Genomic DNA, 25,007 nt, shown 5'->3' on the forward strand with positions numbered 1-25,007 from the left:
TATCTTACTTGGCTGTCGCCCACTGTATTCGTAAAAATACAAACCTCCTACGATTAGGATTTTCTCCCTCATTGTCTTACTTAATATTGGAGATTAGTAATTGTGTATAACATAACAACAATAACATCAACATCAAATTTTTAGGGTTTATATATGAATATTTTTTTATCCATTATTAATCAATTTTTTTTAAAATTTAATAAAAAAAAAAATCATTCCTAATATTTTCTAATCAAATCTTTTTATCTTTACCTCTATCTTTACTAATATAGGCCAAATTTAATAAATCTCTCAATAATGCCCATTGACTCTTTATGAATAATTAAAATGAACTCCAACTATATTAAAATATTATTTTGATCCCTAAACTTCTTAAAGATGAATCAAAATAGTCTCACCATAAAATTATTTTGATTTCTTTTAAAAAACTTAAGAGATCAAAGTAATTCTTTAATATAATAAAGATTATTTTGATCTTTCATAAAAAATTAAAAGATCATTTTGATTATTTTTTCATTTATAAAGAGAGTAAATTAAATTTTGATCCTTCTCTCTATCTTTTTTCCCTTAAAATTTTAATTATTTCAAAATATTTATAATAAGAAAGTTCATGAAAAAAAATTTTTCTTGTTTTAAAATATTATGTAATTTAATAAAATTAAAATTTTAGTTATTTCGTAACTTATAATTTAATTTGAATTAACTTTTCATTCTAACACTAATAATTTCAAAAACATAATAATCATATATATTATTTAATTATTCCAAAAAATAAATATATGGACCTAGTTATTATTTAGGTTTTATTTTTGGATAATTATTTTATTGATTTCTAAAATAATTTTAAGTACAAAATTTTTAAATTAAAATTTATTTATTAAAGAACCACTTTTAAAAAAATTATTCCAAATGAAATCATAATTGAGCACAAGCTGATATGTGGATGTTTCCTTGTGATATATTAGTATTTTTACTTTGCATTGATTAGTTAAAATACTGAGCAAGATCAAACATTAATTCATCTAACTAAAGTTTTTAAGCTGTGCCTGGTTTAAAAATCTCTCATTGCAACAATCTTCCACTTATTTAAATTTGTTGGTGCAGATGATGATGAAGATGGGATGACATTCAATAGGCACTTCAAAGCAGATCAAGATAGGAAATAAGCAAAGGAGACTCATGGGTGACAAATAAAATTTAATCTTAGAGAGAAGAGGAATAAGGTACTTGTAATTCTTGACGACAGAGGATTCAGATCCGTTCCAGTTACCATTTGGATTAGCCCACCAATCAAATGAATATGGCCCTGTTTGCTCCATTCTACACCTTTTAATTACTATTTCTATGCATAAAACACGAAAAATTATTCTGTGCGGGTCCCAAACGGTGTCCGAAGACAAATCAGAACACGCCACATCACTTTTTTATTCGGTATTGATGCTTCGGTGCAGCTGTGTAGAGAATGACATGACGCACTTTGATTGGTCTCCAAACCGTCCGGTGTCAGCACAGAATAATCTCTGATAGAGGATTCAGATCCGTTTCAAAATCTTCTAGAGTTGCATGAGACCACACCTCAATTAGGTTCATGAAGCTATAGTTACGTTTGAGATATAGCTTTTTTACTGTTTTTTAAAATGTTTATAGGGGTAATACACAGTAACATCAAAATGCATATTTTCATCACAGTGGCATCCATTTTAAAGATTTCCTAGCATTCATTTTAATCTCAAATTCAAAGAAACTACCAATTGATCGTTAGGTTGACTTCAATCAAGCATTTCCTAGAGTACCAAAATGTTAGGAAGAAGATGGTAACTTCTGAGCAACAAACAAAGTCAAAAAACAACAATTTTTTTCTGAGACAACAGAAGAAATAAAAGATACATGAAAGCTCACTTTTCCTCCAACCTACTCAAACAAATTCAATGTAAAAAAAAAAAAAATCAATGTAAGAAAGAATGCAAATTACTTATCGCAGATCACACCAAATGCTTCAACCAATGGTATATAGCAGATTGAGATTGGGTGTTCCATGATCAGCCGATAAAGAACAAAACAAATGCAGAAGAAATTAAATTGGATTTTAGCAAACTTTGGTAATGGGAGAAAGAAAGATCCGAGATAGAAAAATGTAAACAAGTTAGTACTCTTTTTGCCCTGAGGAAGCTTCTCCATGTTCTGAAAGAGCTGATGAAAGCCAATCTGAAGTGAAAGCCTGGATCTCTGGCTCAAAATGCACATTCATGTGTACTGGTGTAACAGCTATCTGTAGAGTACCAGTGTGAAAAAGGTTCGGGTAGAAACTATGAGGCTCAAAATCTTTGACTTATATACTAATAGGAAATTATATATTGTTTTACTTACATAGCCATTTTCCACAGCCCTGAAATCTAGCTCATCATCTAAATCTTCCAACTCTTTCTGCAAAAACTTTAAACATAACACAGGCAATTAACAAAACCCGTCAATTCCAAACAATTAAGTTTAAACCTAACCATTTTCTTCGATTGTTTTATGAAATAAGCTGATATAAGGTACTTGAGGAAGGTGCTGATAAATTGAATGATACTAATTCATTTGGGATAATAACTTTTAAGTGGACTGACCATTTTTTAATAACATTTTCCAAAACCATTGTGTGAGACCTTGCTGTTGCTGAATATTATGCAATGATACTTGCTATTGATTATCAAAACAATTCATAAGATACAAGAAAGAAGTCATCAGAGAAGCTAGCTGATACGATGGGTATAGATGATAACAGATGATAACGATGAACAAGTTTTTTTATCGGTAATCTACTTTTGCATATGGTATTTTTTTTCTTAAAGATGGTGAAGGTGTAATTGAAGAGGAAATTGATTTTAGTGGTAATGATGATCATGATGCCGAGTGTGTTGGGTCCACTTAGTGATACATAATTATGTTAATATTTTATTTGTTCAGTTTGAAGGTTATACTTTCTTTTTAGATATTTAACTTCTTATGTGGACATATATTGATATTGATAAAATCATGTTTAATGATTAATGTTAATGTTAGTAAATTGTTTAAATTAAGTATGCTTGATAAAATATTGAATTGTAATTATAGTTAAACTAATATAGTTATTCTTTTGTTGGTCCAAAAACTTTTTAATATGACAAAAACATCATACAAGATATTGTAATAATTTTTTATTAAAAGAAATCAACATAAGGCATTTTGATTATCAGAGCGCTGCATTACCATACCCATACCCACCCACCCACGTACCCACCCATATCCAATGGGTATGGGTATGATGTAGGCCTCATGGGTGGGTACTCAACATCAGAGGATAAACCAATTTACATTGCTAATCACCATATGTCGTATATTACCACAATTCTCACTATATAGTGCACAATACTGAACCGTGTTGCGACCACGGTAAATTATGGGTATGGGTACGCCCATGGCCTCATGGGTGGGTACTCAACATCAGAGGATAAACCAATTTACATTGCTAATCACCATATGTCGTATATTACCACAATTCTCACTATATAGTGCACAATACTGAACCGTGTTGCGACCACGGTAAATTCTGATATATGGCTTGAAAGTTTGCAGTTAGAGCAAAGGGCAACAAGCCTCAAGGCCATCAGTCCATGGCAGACTGCATTCAAAAAGAGTGGAAAGTGGGTGGGTATGGATGGGTACGACATCCCAAAAGGGCGTGGATAGGCGAAGCCCGCCCACGCGGAGCGTGGGTATCCAACCAGTACCCCATGTAGGGCTTTGTTGATTACACTTATTATATTGATAATTTATAAGAGAGAACATGTCAATGACAAATCCTATTTCCATGTTAGCTGACACCGGTAGTACATCCAACATCTAGAAAATTTAGTGATATACTTTTAATCTCTAATTCTAAATATATGCAAGGTGTCTTAAGATGTAGAACTGTTAATGCTCAAAAGCACCAAGTTAAAAACATGCAACAAATGAGTAAAAATTGCAAGATACAAGCTATTAACCTTGAAAAAATAATTTGTAAAAAAGAATAATGATAAACAGGTAATCTTAAAGCAATTCAGCCCAATTTTAATTTTAGGGTTCAATTCAAACAAAAGATCTAGTCTTCTACTTGAAATGATGACTAGAAAATTAAACATCACAAAAATCATGTTTGTAAGTTTAAATTTAACACAAGCAGAAGAAATCTAAACTGCAGCTAATTTAACTATGCCTAATCTCAGATTCAATCAATAATGAATAACATTGAAAAAGGGAAGAGAAGGGAAAGAAGTCATTAAATAATAAAGTCTCATGCATATTGTTGGCATCAAAATCATGTTTAAAGCACAAAATCTAGCTGCCCAAAAAAACAAAACAACAATATCAAGCTTTTATCCTACTACGTGGGTCGACTACATGAGTCCTTTTTCTCCATTGTGCCCTATTAAAAGCTAATTTCTCATTTAAATCTAATAAAATAATGTCATTTATGATACATTCTGATCAAGTTTTTTAGATCTTCCTCTAACTTTTCTTAACATAAGGCAAATCTAATACATGTACTCTCCTAACTAAGTCATCAGAAGGCTGACGCTTTATGTGACCAAACCATCTAACACGAGTCTCTCTAATCTTATTTAGCATTGGAGTGTGGGCTCCGAAAATTCACGCCACTGACTCCCCATGCTCTCGGGGGAATTTTAACGAATTAAGTTCCGAGCTAAAATTTCAAAAGGCAAATTGGGTTTGTAGATAAGACACTACCCAGAGATTTCACCCTCATTTTGTGAGGACTTTAGATCTGAGTTTTGGTTTCCTATAGGAGCAAGCCCATATATTTAATTACCCCTCTCAATCACAAGAGAGAACTTTTGTTTAAGGCTAGTCGTCAAAAGAATATGTCATACCCGTAGATACATGATGTCCGGCGTATAATAGCAGCATTGGTTTAGGTATTTCAAAATTTGATATTTAAAATTTAATATTTCACGATCTTGCACTTAAAGCGAATTGTGGGGGGAATGATGATGAGCCCGACCAAGATCCCATGATTCCGTCGTCTCAGGCCATCATGGTCTTTGGTCTACTTAGGCTTCGTTTGGGACGACTTTCTTGTTGCTTCTTAAAACTGCTTTCTAGTACAAAAATTAAAATATTTGTACTAGAAAGTTGCTTTAAGAAGCAGGGAAAAGGCCGTCTCAAATGAAGCCTTAGTTAGAGGAGGTAGTCGACCCAACCTGACAGAATGATCCTTAGGTGCCTTGGTTCACATGCACATTTGATAGCGTCGTCATCATCGTCATTGCAGGTATAAACTTTTGAAACTCAAAAATTATGTTCTCAACGTTTGCGGCGAGCCGGAGAACACCCTATACGCGCTCTCATAGCACGGTAGGAGGAAGTCCTGTGCGACGCATACGAAGACAGGTAGGCCCTGTTCACGCTCTCGTAGCATGGCAGGGAAAGCCAACTGCATTTTCAAACAGGTACTTTGAAGCCCCTTACATGCTCTTGTAGCGTTGTGGGATTGAAGAAATACGGTCGCGATATTGTACGACACCTACCATACATGCTCTCCTAGCATAATGGGATGGCCCAGTCTCCTGAAACTTCCCCTAAATGGGGGAGACGTCGAGAGGCTGCCGAAATTTTCAGTGAACCGAGGACCTGAACTTGAATAAATTACAAGGGACCTGATTTGCACTTTAATGAACTACAGAGGACCATAATTGAATTTGAATTAAATGAAATAATAATGTCTTGAATAATTAATAGGAATTTGAGAACTTGAATTTGAACTTGAGCAACTTAAACAGAAGACTTGCAAGCTTGAATACGGCGATGAATTGGACTTGAATTCGAACAAATAACAGAGCATCAGACTTTAAATTGAGAAAGGCATGATCGAAATGAAGACATCAAAACTAAATAATAACTTTGAGCATTCAAATGCATTCAAATGAACCTCAAGCTGGCAAATATAACTAGAAAGATTTGTTTGATTAAACAGATTTGCAAAGTGAGTCAGTATGAAGGAATGTAATAGCGCCCCTATCACAAGCAATAGTTCAACTACAAGAAGATACAACAACAAAGGATATTAAATGCAAATGAACAAGCAAGGATTCATGCATCTCACTCATAACCAATAACATGTCGATTCATGCATAAATTGATTGCAAGCAAACATATAAAGTCCTTAGTAAATATGTTACCTACAAATGGTGAATGGTGTAGCTGCAGAAGAGAACATGATTGCTCAATGAGGTAGCAAGGAGTCAATACATCAATTGGAATGTAGACATCGATAAGTTAATTCACTATACAAAGACGGCAAAAGACTTGTAACAGACAATATGACCCATCTACAAGTAATAATCAACGAGGAGCATAGGGAATATGATGACCTGATTGCGAGAACAATGAGAGGCAAGATGATGATAGTAAATGTTCAGAAAGAAGACATAAGAGCTAGTGCACGGTCAATGCTACTTGATTACGGAGCAAATGCACTAAATCTCCACGAGCCATATTGATCAATATGCAACGAATATGTAACATGCCTATGCGAAGAACATGAAGAGCATATAATGAATACATCAACATCTGCGTCGTCGACAACAGTTCAACTTCGAGTAAGTGTAGCAATTTACTGCAAGCAAAAGGGGTCAATATATACTAAATATAATGACCAAACACGTATATGAAGCATATAATGTATCATCTGCAATCCAAGGCAACAAGTTATAACTAATTTAGATGTTTGCAACGATTAATAATTATCAAAGATGGATAATAAGTACATTGAACCCCTACAAGTAAGAAAGATTGGCACACAATGGACATATGAACCTACAGATTGATTATGACACTTCCTACAAGAGTATGCAAGAAAGATACGATAAATGTTCAAAAATGCTTCTCGTGCATCCAATAATACATGTAGCTTACGAACAAATGCATCAATTTCTTATGAGAATCCAAAGTTAAGATATAATGCATGTTACATATCATCTTCAAGATTTATAAAAAGCATGTGACCTATACAACAGTCTATTCACAAGCAACTTCAAGAGACTTGTGGATCTTTTATGAACAAACAACAAGATATATACAAACGGACGCAAATGCTTACGGGCCTTTGTAAGAGACCCGTTATACATGCTAGAAATCATCCACGAGCAAGATGCAAAAGGACTACAAAGAATATAAATGTTTACGAGTAGCTGCAGGAAACCCGTTTTACATTCAACACGCCTGTAAGCATAGGCGAAAGGCATGCAACAAGTATCAGCATCTACAAGCAATAACAAGAGACTAGTTAGTGCATGACAGTGTACCTGTACAAAACAACAGGCAACCCGTAGTACGATGCCACGCCACTGGATCCGCAACACTCACACAAGCGAACAAAAGCGTTTACAAATTCTCAAATGAGACCCAGCACACTACGATGCCACGCCACTAGATCCGCAACACTCACGCAAGCGAATATAAGGCGTTTACAAATTCTCAAATGAGACCCAGCGCACTACGACGTCACACCGCCAGATCCGCAACACTCACGCAAGCAGACATAAGGCCTTTACAAATTCTCAAATGAGACCCAGCGCACTACAACGCCACACCACCGAATCCACAACACTTACGCAAGCGGACAGAAGGCCTTTACAAATTCTCAAATGAGACTCAACACACTACAACGCCACGCCATCGGATCCGCAACACTGATACAAGCGGACATAAATCATATACAAGCTCTCAAACAAGGCTTCGCACACATTCAAGTGACAGTTGCCCACGTAAACTGAAATTTTCCAAAAATGTCCCTCACACATGCACTACAACATGTATACACACAAACACAAAGAAATGTATACGCAATTGTATGCTCACATGGGCCCCGACGAGCGTGTTATGAGTACACACGTGACGTCTATGGATGCTGTGCAGGTCAATAAGTCAATTTAAGTTCAAACCCGATCCTTCCATGTGAGTTGATAGAAGCCGACATGGCTCAAACCATCAAACAAATATACAGCGATAAAGACGACCAAAATATTTATTTTAATATGTTCATATTAGGCCTTCAAAGTCTATAAGAATGAAAATTCACTAATTAAACCCAAAGCCTACTATGAGCCCGAACTTCTATTAGCAGTTAGACAAAGTCAACAAGATTCAACTGATAATATCCAAAATGCCACCCAAATACCCGCGTGGGCCCTGACAAGCGTGTTGTAGGTACACATGAGGATGCTGTGCGAGTCAAAAAATGAACTTAAGTTTAAGCCCAATCCTCCTCCTTGATAGGGCGGGAGTCGACACGACTTTAACCAATGAACAAATATAAAGTTGCAATATCGACTAGGATATTTAGTTTTTTCTAGGTTCATCTCAGGCCTTCAAGGCCTATGATCATGAAAATTCACTGACAAAGGCATAAAGCGTACGAAGAACTCAATCCTCTGTCGGCAAGAAAACAAAGTTGAGTATATTCAATTTACAAATATACAATTGCCCGATAATATCTTGATGATGGCCGCGTTGACAGAAAATCTCAACTTGAGGGGTTCCTAAACATTCAGAATATTTAGAATTGAAATCAATCATCAACCACTTAAAGCAAAACTCATCCACCCTCCGCAATAGTTTGTTGAGGTGGACAAATTCAAATATCACTTCATCTCACAAAGAGCTAATATATGGTCGAGAATATCACAAAGATTTATTCTCAAAGAGTCTCTTTTCAATAAAGTTGTGGCACGTGTCCTCTAACCGGCAATTTTACCACCAAATGGCACCGCAGGTAAACGGTTATGACAGGAGCCCTCTGAACCGGGTGGTTTGCAACCAAATGACACCACTAAATTACGATCATGGCTAGAGCCCATATGATTCCCAATGGATTTAAATCCTTGAGATATGAATCAATTAGTGGATGGATGAGCTGGATAGGGTGCAACTTGAGAAGGCTTCAAATAGAGGTTGTTGGTTAGGGAAAGAAAAGTAGGAAGGGCTGTTGGAAGCGAGGTCGAGTGGATGCAAGGAGTCGGTTGGGTGTTGAAATGCAGGTGAATCAAGAGGCTCGCGATTCTACAGGCGGCGCGGATAAGGCAATGGTCATGAGGCTCACGGTATTGGGATGAAGGCCGGAGCTTTGAATCGAATTCTACTGGGTCTTGCGATAGGGAGAGAGGGAGGAAAATTGGAAGTGGCTCTGAAGTCGAAGCAAGGCTTGAGGTTAGAGCTTTTGCGTGTAAATGGAGCAGAGGAAGAAGACGGAATATGTACGAGGCAAATTGGCTTTGGGATCTTGATTGACTGGAGGTGTAAGTTTAAGAGGAAGAACGGAATGAGAAGGGAATGGGCTGTGTGTGTGGAGGTTGCAGGCGTCAGCTGCGAGAAGTTCTTACGCGTGGTAAAAAAGGCGACGAAGGAGCTGGCTCGCACACTTATCCACCTGAGTATCTTCATCTATGCAATACTAACTTAACTTTATGCTTCTCTTTTAATGGCCAGCATTCTGCGCCATAAAGCATTGCAAGTCTCACGACCATCTTACAAAACCTAGCTTCCCATGAAAACTAAACTTTTTGATATTAACACATTGTGTACACAAGTCATTGGCAATAAGATCATGGTTGACTCCATTGGCAAAGGTTATCAAGCTTTGGCAGAAAACCTTATCTGAATAAATTTTATGTTGGATAGATAAGATCAATGTTATTTATGTGTAAGCAAGTAAATTACATAAACTTGTCCCTCTAACTGACTTGGTTGATTAAGGGTCATTATATCCTAATCCCTTTAAAAAATGGAAATAGCACTGATGCTTTTTAGAGAGAGTGAGAGAGTTGGAGAAAAAGAGAACAATACAACAATAACATCAAGCATTTATCCCACTACATGGGATCGGCTACATAAATCTTTTTTCTTCATTGTATTATGTTAAGAGTCAAACAAACGTTCATTTAAATCTAATAATGAATGATAAAAACTAAAAAGTTAAAATAGAGATCAAAATAGAGGCTAATGAGTTAACAGGATGGTGATTTACATAAAAAACTTGCTATCATCATTTATACTTTCAGGCCTCTCATCATTGTAATTATCCCCCCATGATAGCCACTCGCATCCTCGTGGTTTTCTAATGACATTCTGGCATGAACCGTAAGCTCAATGCTCTCTAGTGAGAAAAGGAGACAAAGAAAGGGGCCCAACCATCACGAAGGTTGAACCCATTTAATTTCCTTGCGATTCATTGGCAAGCATACCCATATAATTGTAAAGCAATTTGATAATTTTGGTGAGGACACCAGGAAAATCCAAATCAGTACCTATTGCATTGAAAGAGAACTCCATCATCCTACCTAAAATAAACTGTCAATTTATCAACAATAGGTAGTCCTACTCCTTACCATTACTAGCAGAATAAAAGAAGGAAGCAACCAGGCTTAATAACTAGGTGTTAGTCACTAAAATCTCCTCCTATGATGCCAACTTTCTGTTTGAAGAAAAACTGCGAGTAAGAGTGAATCAAAGACCCTGAAATAACTGGAATCATGTTTATAAAATGTCAAATGAAGACAACAGCTCTGACCACTTGCTCGAATATGCCTTAAGCTCTGGCTCCTCTAAATAAACTACAGAAAGCCTCTACCTCAAAGCTTTGGACAAAGCAGGATGGTGAATAAAAGATTGGCAAGGGTGATTGGGTCTGTGCAACAAGGTACCAACTCTAGGAAAGTCCTACAAGTATAGAACCCTTCTCACACACTTCTTAGATCTCCAGTTGTGATTAATTTCAACTAGCTATGCCCTTGGAAGTATGTAAACGAAATAACAAAAGCAGAAAGTTAAAGATATAAAACACTTGAAAAGGAGATTCCAGATGCAACACATAGTTAGAGATTAAAAATACTGATAGCACATAAAGCCAAACCAATACAATGTACAATTATTTCTGCCACCGATGACAATCCATACTGCATGATGGGAAATATAGTACCTCTAAACGGAAGAACTTTTTAATCGTTTCTCGCTGCTCAGGTTTCCCAGCTGCAGCAACAGACTCTACTTCCACAATTTTCTTTTGTGTGCTTGCACGACGAGCTGCACCCTGAAAAGTACATCGTAATTAATTAGACAACATCACAATGGCATATATTTCACTTGAGTGTATATATCAAGTGCTTGATATTTACTGCTGCAGAAGCATCACGACTCAGCTGTGCGAGCTGGACACCAAGGCTTTGATGCATGGACATGTACTGCCCTGGATGCCTGTTAGCTGACACAGCCTGCCAGCTTAGAACAGGTCTTTGTAGACTCTCCCTAGTCACCTTGAATCCCTGCATTAAGTTCAGATAAAGAGTTAAAATTAAAAATAAAACAAGCAAGCCTGGAACGTATGAAGTTTAAACAATAGAAGGTTATAAGATATGCATGATTAATTGCTTTGTTATTGCTTATTCTATGTTATTATAACAATTGTTTATATTCTTTATGCTTCAAAAATTATTTATAGTACTAGAAGTTTAAATATAATGAAAATATTTACCAAATAATTATATGGACATATTAAAATTCTAATTTTATTTTAATTTGATCATAAAAATTTTGAACAAATGCACAATGAATATATTAAAAATCTACTTTTGCTATACATAAAATATCAGAAATATTGTTAAACGAATTATTGTTAAATTTGATAAAAGATTTAAAAAAATATTTATTGCTAGTTATAAGGCTATTTTTTAAGCATCCTATATATAGTTATGCTCAATTAGACACTGATTATGGCTCTAAATAAAAATAAAATAATAATAAGTTTGAACAAGATTTTGCAACTTGAGTCATTTAAGTTCGAATCTAGTTCCATAACAAACTAAATGAACGAGCATAAATAACATAATACTAGGCTTTGTGCTTTAAAAGTGTAGATTGACTCTTATTAAAAGTGTTCTTTGTGATTTACCTGTTTACATGTTTCAAACTATCTTCCCTACTCAAGAGGTTTGTAGTAGGATTCATAAATTTTTTAGCAAGTTCTTCTAGAAAGGTACTTCTTCCTCCTTTAAAATTTCTTGGGCTGCCTGGGATAAGTGTTGTGGTGTGCAAGAGGAAGGTGGTTTTGGGTGCAAAAATCTTTATGACCTTGCTAAGGCTTTTTCCTATAAATTTTGGTATAATTTACGTGCTAAAGAGAATCTTTGGGCCAAGTTTATGATTGCTAAATACTGTGTGGGTAAGCATCCTACTACTACTCCCCCTAAAACTGGGGACTAAAATTTGGAAAAGGCTTTATAAGGTTAAATGGGAGGTGGAACCCTTTATTTTTTGGGGCCTTGGTGATGGTAACATTCTATTCTGGCAAGATAGATGGCTTGGTAAAGACTCTATTGATACGCTTTTCAATTCTATCTCTACTAATACTGTTAAAGTTAATTTTTTCTTTACTGATAATGATTGGGACTATGATAAATTATCTAATATGATTCCTGATAGCATTTTTCATCGTATTTCTAACTTGCCCATTAACACTACCTCCAATGATTTCATGCTTAGTGATTTTTCCAGAAATGATAAATTCAATTTAAAGTGTGCTTGACATTCTTTTAGAGAGAAAGGTAACATTGATAGAATTTTATCTAAAATTTGGCATAAATTAATTCCTGCCACTGTTTCTGTTTTTGTGTGGAGGGTGCTCCATAAATTCATCCCTACGGATGATAATCTTATTAAAAAAGGTTTTAGTCTAGCTTTTAAATGCCAATGCTGTTATCACACCGAATCTATGCATCATATTTTTGTTTCTGGCCCTGTGGTTGTTAGAACATTGGCTCATTTTGATGATATGTTTAATTTAAACACTTTTAATGCTCATTTATCTCTTAATGCCCTTCTTAATTCTTGGGTGAGTGATACTAAAGGTCATATTCGCAATATTATTCCTTCCCTTATTTTGTGGTTCCTTTGGCTGGAAAGAAATAATTCTATTTTTAATGCTGTTAAAATGAATCATCTTATCGTTATCCAAAGGGTGAAAGACAAGATCCTTGCTCTTGTGGCCGTTAAACTGATCACTAGAAAAAAATTTAAAAATTGTTATGGTGCTGGTTACTCTCTTGGTATTAATTGGGAGGGTGCTAGACCTCCTCCTACTGTTGTTTATTGGAACAAACCCCGTGTTAATTTTTTTAAACTTAATGTGGTGGGTGCTAGCACTGAGATTGATAATGGTTGTGGTGGTATTATAAGAGACTGTAATGGTCACCTTTTCATGGCTTTTGTGGGCCCTGATCTGAATGGTAATGAGGTTTCTGCCCTTTTTAACTCCATTTTGTATGGTATTAAACTTTGCATTTCTCTTAACATTTCTAATGTGGTTATTGAAGTTAGTTCTGGCATTAACATTTTCTCTCTTCTGGAGGATCTCCGTTGTAGTCCTAATTACTTCTATCTTGTTAAGGATATTAATAATCTGTTGTTGCTTTTAAACCCGTCTTTTAGCGAGGTCACTGAGGCTGGTAACTCTTGTGCCTCTTGGTTGGCCCATTGGGGTTGTAGTCTAAGGGGCTTTATTGATGTTATTCACTCTAATATTCCATGTCCGTTATCTGGGATGATTAAATTGGATGCTATTGGTTGTCCTTATATCAACTCTTAATATTTTGTTTGCTCCCGTTTGTCTTGGGGGCTGTTGGTTTGGTGTTTTTCATTTGGCTGCTGCTCTTGTATTCCTTGACTATTTTCTGGTTCTTATGAGGTTTTGGTTTAATTGTGGTTGTTACATTATTGCTAATTTTTCCGGGTGTTTTGTTTGTGAGGTTGGTGACTGGAGCAATGATTTTGTTGGATTTACTGCTGATGGTCTATCCTTTTGTTGCTCTCTTACCTATTGGGGTGTTGGGAGGAATAAGGGGGCCTTAACGTGGTTTGTTGACATTATTGGTTGGTTGTTTAATTGCTACTGGCCTTTTGGCTATTGCTCTGATAATCTGGCTATCTGGAATTATATTACGTTTCTCTGCTAGGTTGGTTTTAACCGTGTTTCTCTGGATGTGCTACTGGTTGTTATCTCTGGAGCTGGGCTTTCTTCCTTTTTTGTGTTGAGGTTGTTTTGTCGGTTTGATGTGGTTAGTGCTTTGTTTATCGGGCATTGTGAATTTGGTTATTCTGGGTATTGCTGGAGGATCTGTTCGGTGATCTTTGTGGCTGGCACGCTGAGTGGGATTGACGGCATTTGGATATTCCTAATGAAGCTTATTTTTTTTTATCAATATGCTGAGCTCTTATAGTTACCTTCCTAAGATTGGCTTTGTTGTTTTTAAGAGTGTTTTTCTTGGTGCTCCCTATATGATGCTGTCTGATTTTATCTTGATGCTCATTTTCTATAACAAGTGCTTTGACAGTAAGATTGGTTGGTGTGCCTGCTGGAAAGCTTATGGTGGTAAGGATTGGATTTCTCCTGTTTGTTGTCTCTCTTTTTTGCAGTGGACGACGGTCTGGACGGGCTTCTTTTTGGACAGAAATATTGTATTTTTTGGGCTATCCTTAGATCTTTCTTTTTTTTATGCTTGTCTATAGTATCAGTAGATTGTTATTAGGGATTTTTGTAACTGTTGGTAGAGGAGAACATTGGATCTTAGGCTATCCTTATCTTGGTTTTGTACTCTTTTCGAGCTGATGTTTTCCTTTATAGATCTGTAACTTGCTTTTTATTTAACGCGTAGACCTCTCCGTGGGTTTTTTATTATTAAAAAAAAAAAAAAAAACATAATACTAGGCTTGACTATGATTCATTTACAATCCAAGATGCAACACTATAGTAACAAAGATGAGCATTGAGTTTAAAAAATGTACTCATATAGCAGGCATCATGTCAAAGTAGCATATGAATACCATAGGATACAACAAATAAAATGTTTCATAGATCTATAAGGAAAATAAATTATGTATTTATTAAATATGTTGGGCCTATAAATAAGTACATAAAAGAACACATATAGAACTGTGGGCTCAAAAAATTCGCACCTAGGCCTCTCCATGGACCCCTTTCTTTCTATTTTGATTTAGGGTCGTCGAGTATAGTTTTAACGCTCAAGTTCCGAGGCAAATTTTCAGAAGGAAAATTGGGTTTGAAATAAGACACTACCCAGATATTTTGCCCTCATTTTGCGAGAACTTTATGATATGAGTTTTGGTTTCCTATAGGCACAAGGCCCTAAGGTTAATTATCACTCCCGATAGCGAGAGAGAACTTTTGATTAAGACTAGTCGTCAAAATAATACATAGTATCCAGCGTATAATAGCAGCATGGCTTAGATATTTGAAAATTTAATATTTAAAATAAAAAATTTCACCATCTTGCACTTAAAACGAATGGTGGGGGGAATAGTGGTGAACCCGATCAAGATCCCATGGTTCCGTTGTCCCGGGCCATCATGGTATTAACAAAACCTAATAGGAGGATCCTTATCGGCAACCATGGTTTGCTTCGTCCAATGGTACCTCATAGGCCTGGGATGAATATTGATCTAAGGGGGCAAATTTGAATCCATCTTAGTTAACAGAGAGCTTTGTGCTCTATTAATTCATTACCCTATGATTTAATGTCGTTGGGGAACATACGGGCTCTGGCCATGACCGTAATTTAGTGGTGTCATTTGGCGGCAAACCACATAGTTTAGAGGGCCCCGGTAATTGTTTACATGCAGTGTCATTTGGCGGCAAAACCGCCAGTTAAATGACATATGACACGTCCTTCCTGGCAAGAGATTATTTGAGAATGAATCTTAGTGATATTCTTGACCAGACATTAGCTCTTTGAGAGCAGGAGTGATGTTTAAATTTTCCCGCCTAGGAAAACTGTTGCATAGGGTAGATAAATATTGTTTTAAGTGTTTTGGTAATTGATTTCAATTTTAAATATTTGGATTTTGGTAGTTTCTTATAATTCAAATTTTGTTGACATTTGGGTGGCATTTGCTTGAATGTTTGGAATTAATCACACCGGTTGAAATCTACGTTCAACACGGCCATCATCAGGATATTTAAGGGCAATTATATTTCATTGATTGAACCCTATCAACTTTGTTTACTTGCTGATAGAGGATCAGGTTCATTGTCGGCTGTATTCTTTTATTTGCGATTTTTTTTTGTTATGAACCTTGAAGGTTTAATATGAACTACAAAAACAAATATCTCAGTTGACGCCGCGACCTTATACTTATTCATTGGTTCAAGTCCCAACTCCGGTCCTATCAAGGAGGGAGATTAGACTTGAACTTAAGTTCATTTCTTGACCGGTGCAACATCCTCAGACGTCACATGTGTACCTACAACACACTCGTCAGGACCCATGCAGATATTTAGGGAGATATTTTTGTAATTATTTGTTGAACCTTGTCGACCCTTTCTAATTGCTGATAGAAGATCGAGTTCGAACTTAATTTTTTTCCTTTGACCCGCACAGCATCCCTAAATGTCACATGTGTACCCGTAACACGCTTGTTGAGGCTCATGCGGGTGTATGATTACATGTACATTTCTTTGTGTTTGTGTGTATAAATATTATAGTGCATGTGTGGGGACATTTTAAAATATTTGATGTTGATAAGATGTGTGGGCAACTATCATTTGAAAGCAGCATTCTATTTGGAAGCTCATGCACGCCTTTTGTCCGCTTGTAGGGATGTTGCAGATCCGGTGATACGGCGTCATACTATGTATGGGTTGTTAGCTACTTTAGGCAGGTAGGCTGTTGTGCACTAATGAACCTCCTACTATTATACGTAATTTATTGCATTTATCACAAGCTCGTTTCTTTTGCCTATAGGCAATGTGTTGCGCTATGCAAGCTTTATTGAAGTGGTTTGTACATTAGCAACAGATGCCCAAAGATCACTAGACGTTGTATGTGGATTATTGTATGTGTTGCAGATCTTCTAATGTTGCTTGTAGGATATTGATGCGCTCACTGCATGAACATCCTGACATTTACTGCATGTTGCATTTGTATGTTTGCAAGAGAACTGATATGTTCATTTGTGTGTCATTGTCGGATGTCGGTTAAGTTATAGTTACCTCCAATCTCTTCATACACATTGATTAGAGAGTTTCCATGTTCATTGTACATTGGTCTTCCAATTTTTGTAGGAGGCTGATACATATTCCTACATGCTACTATTGGCAGTTGGTTGAGCTGCGCTCGCCGCTGATTTATCCTTGTATGTTGACTAGTGAGTCGCTTCATTCACAACTTTTCTGCCATCATCATTCACAAGTGGAATGGCATATTCATCAGCAAACTGCATCATATATGTTTGTACGAGGTATTGTCGTTTGCAGACATATTACTATGTTTATTTGCAACCATGCAACATTGATCTCATGCAAACTGCTATTTATTTTGAACTTTTTGAATACACATTGTCTAACAGGTCATTGCATTTATCATATGTTATTCATTGTTGTCCATAGGTGGACTACTGCTAATCTCCTATACTTGTTTGTAGGTGTTCATGTTCATAGAGAGTTATTGATTCTTGCTTGCATATGAACAACGGTGGCATTGCATGCAAGCTACACTCGCCTTAAACTCTTCAAACGCCTCTTAGTTGATGGTGTATTGGTAGCAAAGGGGGTTATTTCCTTTACAACTTCCTTGTTTTAATTGTAGACAGGCTACGTTCATTATACATGACCACAATCAAGTCATCATTACATGCCTCTAGTTGTCTACCTCTGAAAATTTCGGTGTGTGCTACAAATCTTTCATCACATTGTCTGATGATTCCTGACATGAGTGATACTACTATCACTGTTGCCAGTTGGCATTTGCACTTTAATTAATACAATCGTCATGAATAAAATATAGCATTCGTTAAAGATCTTGTGTTGTGGTTATAAGCCAGTTGTGTTTGAATTGCTTTGTAAGCCAAAAGTTCCTTGTTCATTCATTGACTTTCATTTGAATGATCAGGGCTATTTAACATTTGTAGTTTCAATGTAATTATGCATTTATCATTTTAAGGTTAGGTCACTATTTTGTGGCTTGTGTCATGTTCCCTGTGGTCCATGCAGGTTCCACATAATGTTGTTCAGTTCAATGTCCACCGTGCTTATTTCATGTCAAATTAAGTCCATTGTTGTTTGGTTTTAAGTTCCATGTTAGTTGTTCAAATCTAGGTACTTGTTAATCATTCTAAGTCAAGTTCCAAGTTGTCCATATTATTCAAGTTCCCTACTGTTCATACAAGTCCCCTGTATTTGTTCGAGTCTCCTATGTTTCATCGGATATTTCAGTAGCCTCCAGACGTCTCCCCTGTTTAGAAGAAATTTCAAGAGTCATAATCATCCCCTCCATGCTACGAGAGAGCTTCAAATAGGTTTCAGGCGACACCGCGACCGTATTTCTTCAATCCCCGCCATGCTATGAGAGTGCTCAAGGATCTTTGAGGAACCTGCTTGAAAGTGCATAATTTTATTTCCCCGCCACGCTACGAGAGCACTTAAGGATATTTGAGGTACCTGCTTGAAAGTGAACAATTTTCTTTCCCAGCCACGCTACAAGAGCGCTTAAGAGTACTTAATTTCGTCCTCATCACACTCAAGGAGCGCTTCGAGGCCTACTCGCCTCGTCGCAAGCGTCGTATCGGGTTCTCTCTCACCGTGCTACGAGAGCACATATGGTGGTTCGCATCCGTGAGGTGATGTATCTCATTCTGCATCTCAGTCGTGAAATGAAAAAATGTCCCAGTGAGTTCATCAAGTTGCTTCGTGATACTGGCTTGAGCTGCCCACAAAGGGTCCTAACTCCAATCATTGTCAGGAGTAGTGTATTTACTTTCGAGGGCTAGCTATAATACCAACTGGCATAGTAGCAACGGTTGGAAGAAAAGCTTACAGGAATAACAATGAAACAATAGCCAAATATGAGTACATTTCTTCTATCTTCCTCCAACTGATGTCACAATTGGTTATATATCTTGGCTAATACCGCGTTACTATATTAAGTAAAGTAAATAGAAAAAGGTCGATGTAATATTGCAACAGAAAGGGAATAAACTCAATAAAGCTGTAATAGAGATAGTGAGGAGGAGAATAGGAGGTAAAATGTCCTGCAGCATAATGTAGTCCACATCAAAGGGTGTTTCAATAAATCAGCCGAGGAAATACCTTGCTTGTAGAAGGAGAACCAGGGATTTCAATGTTCAAGAGGCATCCTTTAAGAAAAGCTCCCTTATCTGCATCCCTAATGGCAGCTCTTATCAAAGGTAGGCACACATCAACTGCATCCTTGAAATTACTTTCTTGATTTTCATCCTTCCTCCTTGTAATAATTAAACAATTTACAGTGAGAGGAATGCAGGCACTACATAACAAGCCACATCTTAACAAGAAAATATTGAAGAACTTACAAGTTCAATGAAATTGACAATGCAGGTATACCAGACATTAAAGCCTCTCGTGCTCCAGCAACAGCACCTGAGTAGAAGCTATATATGTTTTTGCAGTAAAGTACAGCAACTCAGAAACAGGCATAAGACAAAAATAAATCGAAAATCAGACAGTTGAGTGATTCAATATGACATTAAAGATGAAATAACATAAAGTAAGGAAGCAAATTCAAAAACGTGTGTGTGGTCATTAACAGAAAAACACTATTAAGCTGATTCAGAACTGATCAAAGTGATGAACTGTAGAATAGGAAAGCAAAGAATGGAAGACCGGGTCCAGATGCCTACATGTGACGGCCACAACTTGTTCCCTTATTAATTCCACTGATAACCTATGCAAAGACAATATGCTTATGTCATTCCACAAGATCCACAATCAACCCATAAGCACTTCCATACAATTTCTAAAGACGCATATACCAGGGCTGGTTTGGACCAAGGAAACAATGTGCCTGAAAAGGCCAACGAGACACAATCTGCTGGGGTACCTGTATAGACATGAAAAAGTGATAGAAATTAAGTACAAGTGATTAAAGACACCCCTATGCCAACTAGTTTCTTAGCACTACAATGTAAGTTTCCAAAATATATAATACTGTCACAACAATTGGGATCATAAATCAGGTCAGTATGCAATTTTAATTTTCTTTCTACAGGAAATAAGAAAATGCCAAGCAAAATTCAAGCTGAATTTGAGTTACTTGATTTATCAATGAACATCAAGAAATGACAAGCATGAACAAACTACAGAATTAATTACCAGAAACTGCAAAAGCCACCGCACCATTAATTTCCACTGAGCTAGCTGCAACGGTCTCCGGAAACGATACAGAATGTCCAGAAGAAGATTTATCCCTGTTCCCGTTAACCAAAAGAAAAAAATAAAAAATAAAAACTCTAAGACCATAGTTAAGAAATTAGACATTTAGAGGAGTTTTGGTTGCAAGATTTAGCTGGGATTTATGCTAAATCTTGTAAAACGGTTTTGAGCCAAATAAATCTTCCTACCTTCTTAAATCCCATGTTCTCCCGTTTTACGCTAAACCCCGGATTTCCAGAAGTAAGATTTAGACAACTTCTACTTATTGTTTATCTTATCCAACTTCATGTTGTCCTTATAAATTTTGAAACATATATGTCAAATAGTGTATTAAGATTTAATCAGATTAATCTATCATGCCAAAGAGCCATCAAGATTTAACGCCAAAGAGTTTACAAAATCCAGCTCTTTTTTTAAGGAACAAAATGGAGATCATGTTCCCAGTGAAACAAAATGACAACGAAATTCCAAATGTTAATGCTTATTAGCTTACATAAAAAACAACACACAAAAGCAACAATATTCTCAAACTAAAGATCTTAATTAACACAAAATCAGATCAAAATCGAGAATCATTGGAAACTACCATTTGGAACGCAAAGAAAAATAACAAAATTCACGAAAAAAATAAAGCAACAAAATTCACAAGAATTTTAAAATAACCTAACAAGCAATACAGTAATCAAAAGAAAATAAATGAAATGAAAAGAAAAGAACAGGAAACTGAACTCAAACTCCAATACACCTACCAAAAAAATAAGGAAGACTTAAGACAAAAAAAAAAGTAAAATATAGTTTTTTTTTTTTTGGGAAATTGTAAAATATAGTAATGACATCGTGTATATTCCTGCATTTTTAAAATACATATATGCAAGTCAAGAAAAACCCATCTTCATAAAATTTCCCCGAAAAAATGTATAATCCCTAATCAGCAGACTAGGGCACCAAACTCACGATTCAGGAGCACAAACGAATAGATCGCACAGGTCTTCCCGGACTAGCGCCTCCACAAGTAAAACGATCCCCGGGGATTCAATTCCATCGCCATTAGTCACGAGAACAATGGGCTTGGACCCAGGCTGCAATAAACCGGAGCCATCGTCCGAAGGAGAAACCCTCATCTCCTCATTCGAAACCGTCTCCTTCTCCTCGCCATCTCCGTTGCTACTTCCAGACTCCTTTCTTCCCGCAAGGACGCCCTGAAGATTGGCGATCAGCGCCGGCGGCAGTTGATTCTTCTTCATCGGGGTCATGCTCGTCGTCAGAAGTGGAACTTTTCGTAGAAATACAAACTCTCAGAAGAGAAGATTCCGCTGAACTCTGATAGGAGTTTTTCAGATGAGAGAGAGAGAGAAAATTTGGCGCTGATCAGCCTGCGCAGGGAGACCAGGGAGAGAGACCGGGGGTGGGGGGGAGGTATAATCTGCCAAATGGAGTAACGGGGCTGGGGCTTGTTCCGTTGATTGTAATTTCAATTTAAACTAACCTATATTTATATTATCCGGCCTTGATAATGTGATATTTATTGTAACTTAATTTTTTTATATTAATCAAATTTATTTTCATTGATTTTTGAAAAAAAGATAGAAATTTGATTATATATGTGCTTTAAAATACCTTTTCAATACTACTTTATTTCATGCTATTTACATATATAATATCTAAAACTTCAATATTACATGTCTACCACGTATTAAACAAAGTATAGGTGCATGAAATTAAATATTAAAAATTATAGAGTGGTATGAGTGGTAAGAATGAAATATATGAGTGATATATTTGATATTAAATTTTTATATGAATGGTATAAATGTAATATTAAAAACTTAGGTGTTAGATATATAAATAGTATGAAATAAAATGGTATGTATGTAAATCTCCTTATCTTGTATCATTTTCTTAGAAATGGAATTGCTTGTTGATGTTTGTAAGAAAAAAAATTCAAATTAATTTGATTTCAAATACAAGTTCAAATAAGGTTCGAACTAAGTCAGGTCACAAGGGTCAAAGATACAATGCCTTTCCCATAAGCTTGTTCCAAGAAGTTGGTCGTGAGATATCATGCAATACAAACCTCCTCTTCTCTTCACACATAATCGATCCCATTATTATCTTCTTTGACGAATTCCCACTGTGAAATCTTCATCTCCTCACACGCATCAATCCCCTGTCAACAAGCCCTTATATCGTAAAATTGGTATTCCTCACATGCCGCCAATCCCACCGTCAAGCCCCTAAAATTATCATCGAGTTCCAGTCATGTACCCTATGTTGACCTTTGTCAATCCAGTCCACGAAATCCTAGCAAACATTCCATCTCGAAATCCTGCATAGTGGTTTTGCGATGCCCGCTCTAGTGAACTTCGTTGACCTATTTACGATCATATTTGAACCATATTCAATTTTCAAATTAATATTTGAATTTGAACAAATTCAAATTATTTTCTCATGAGATAAAATTAATAAGCAATTGATTAATGCAATAAGTATACTTAAGCCCGAAACTATATAAATTGAGTGTAAATTAAGCTTTCCCGTTACATAAATAAATTAGAAACTATATAAGTTAGATGGAAATTGTTTATGCAAATATAATTTTAATATCAACTACCACATAGCAGTGCGAGGCACGTGACTTCGCTGTTGGGAATCTTTCTTATCAAAAAGATGATGCGACTTCAAACATACCATATAATTAATTTTTAATAATTATGATTAAAACGTCTAAAAAGAAAATTACCGCTTAACACGAAACAGCTTTAATTTTAATATATATATTTTAGGTGGCTTAAATATATAAAACTCAAAATCAATCTATTTATATATTTACCTATATTATACCACTTGGTTGCCCTTCACATGCTCCATGAGGAAGATATCATGAGATCTTAATGGCGAAGAGCATCAAACACCAACAAAATTGTAGGCTTGTGCAATCTTGAAACCCTAACTACAAAGAAGATTAGACCATTGATAAAGACTTGAAACCCTCATCAATGAAGAAAATTTTGAGGATCACGATAGAGAAGGGCAACGTTAATTAAGATTTCGTTTGAGGAGAAATTATTATGTGCGGTCTCCGAACGGCATCCAGGGGTTAATGAGAACGTGCACGTTATTTTTCTGCTATGCTTGCCGATGTGTATCGCTCGGTATCAGGAGACGTGACGCGATCTAATTCACCTCTGAAACGTTCAGTGACCGCAAAGAATAATTTCTCTCATTTTAGACAACTTTTTATTGCTTTCTAAAGAAATTTTTTGATACAAAAAATTCAAGTTAAAAAAAAATTGGTATTAAAAAGCTGTTTTATAAAGCATTAAGAAAGATATCACAAATAAAACCTAAAAGATAACTATAAGTATTACAAAATGACATTTTTTAATATTATTTAAAGAATTAAATGGTATGTAAGTAATTAATAAATTTAGATATTAAATATGTAAATAAAATATTTTTATATAGTGCATATGAAAATCCTCAGATATATTTATTGGGTAGTGCATTATTAGGAGGGTCAATTATTTAAATTCTTGTTTTATTGAACTTTTTTTCTAAATAAAATTGTCAAAGTTAATGCACGGCTACGAATCATCTTACACCACAATAGACAGAATAGTTTTGCATTTAGTTGAAAACATGAAATCCCAATATATTCATAAGAATCACACGCATCATCAAGCCTTTATCCCTCTACGTGGAGTCCGCTACATAAATCTTATTTTTCTATTATGTTACATTAAGAGTCAAATTCTCATTTAAATCTAACAAAAAAATTCAGTTGTAATACTTTCTAACTGGTCTTTTAAGTCTAAGGCTTTGTTTGGAGCGGCTTTCTAGCTTGTTGCTTCTTAAAACAATTTTTAGTACAAATATTTTAATTTTTATATTGAAAGCTACTTTAAAAAGCAGCAAAAAGCCCTCTCAAATGAATCCTTACTCTGCCTTTTTAAGTACTAGATAAAAAGTGAAGAATTACATTAGACAGACAATATAAAATCAAATAAGTATTTTAAAATCTTATGTGATTTCATCTAGGGGTGTCAATTCGGGTTTGCGGGTTGAGTTCGAGTCGAACCCGAATTGACCCGGCTTTAAACGGGTCAAACCGAACCAGGCTCGTTTTTGTAAACGGGTCGACTTTTTCAACCCGGACCCAACCCACGTGTGTTGCCAGGTTGACACGACCCGACCCGGATTTTTAAAATACTCCTGACGTCGTAGCAGCAGCGACAACGGCGGGGCAGTGGGAGCAGGCGGCAGCGGCAGCACATGACGCAGTGAGCTAGCGACGCAATCGACGCTTCGGGTTCGGGACGCACCGCGCGACTCGACGCTTCGCCAATTCGCCGCTTCGGTCTTCGGAGCTTGACTCAACGCTTCAGAGTTCGGGTGACAACGGCACTCGATGCTTTGGGCAGCACCGCGCAGACAGCACGCAAACTCAGGTTCGACCGGGCAGGGCGGGCAGCAGACACGAGCATAGGGTTTTCGGGTCATTTTCGGGTTGTCGGGTCAACCTGAACCTGACCGTTTTTTAAAACGGATCAGTTTGTTGAACCTGAACCCGACCCGTTTCACAAACGGGTCGACCCGAACCCAGATTTTTCCGGATCGGGTCTGACTCAATCAGATTTTGAGTCGTGATAAAAATTGACACCTCTAATTTCATCCATAATTTATCAAAGTCTAACCATTATCCACACAGGTTTCATAAACGCCTTATCAAATT

General features: G+C 36.3%; 1 protein-coding gene across 2 annotated transcripts; it reads right to left on the minus strand.

Moving 5' to 3' along the window:
• Positions 1-1,800: 1,800 nt before the first annotated feature.
• On the minus strand, positions 1,801-21,705 carry LOC110108369 (5'-nucleotidase SurE). Of its 2 annotated transcripts, none has more exons than XM_020839002.2 (10): positions 21,230-21,705; positions 20,216-20,310; positions 19,876-19,943; positions 19,744-19,787; positions 19,417-19,494; positions 19,175-19,328; positions 11,196-11,342; positions 11,000-11,110; positions 2,368-2,424; positions 1,801-2,269 (listed from the first exon to the last, which is right to left on the minus strand). In XM_020839002.2, the coding sequence occupies exons 1-10, from the start codon at positions 21,526-21,528 to the stop codon at positions 2,144-2,146; spliced, it is 1,179 nt and encodes a 392-aa protein (XP_020694661.1). In that variant the 5' UTR covers positions 21,529-21,705; the 3' UTR covers positions 1,801-2,143. The 2 variants fall into 2 exon arrangements, with proteins under 2 accessions (XP_020694661.1, XP_020694652.1); XM_020838993.2 differs by having other exon boundaries at positions 2,368-2,433; positions 21,230-21,703.
• Positions 21,706-25,007: the final 3,302 nt, after the last annotated feature.

This window comes from Dendrobium catenatum, unplaced genomic scaffold (assembly GCF_001605985.2).
Source record: "Dendrobium catenatum unplaced genomic scaffold, ASM160598v2 fragScaff_scaffold_542, whole genome shotgun sequence".
NCBI classification, from domain to species: domain Eukaryota; kingdom Viridiplantae; phylum Streptophyta; class Magnoliopsida; order Asparagales; family Orchidaceae; genus Dendrobium; species Dendrobium catenatum.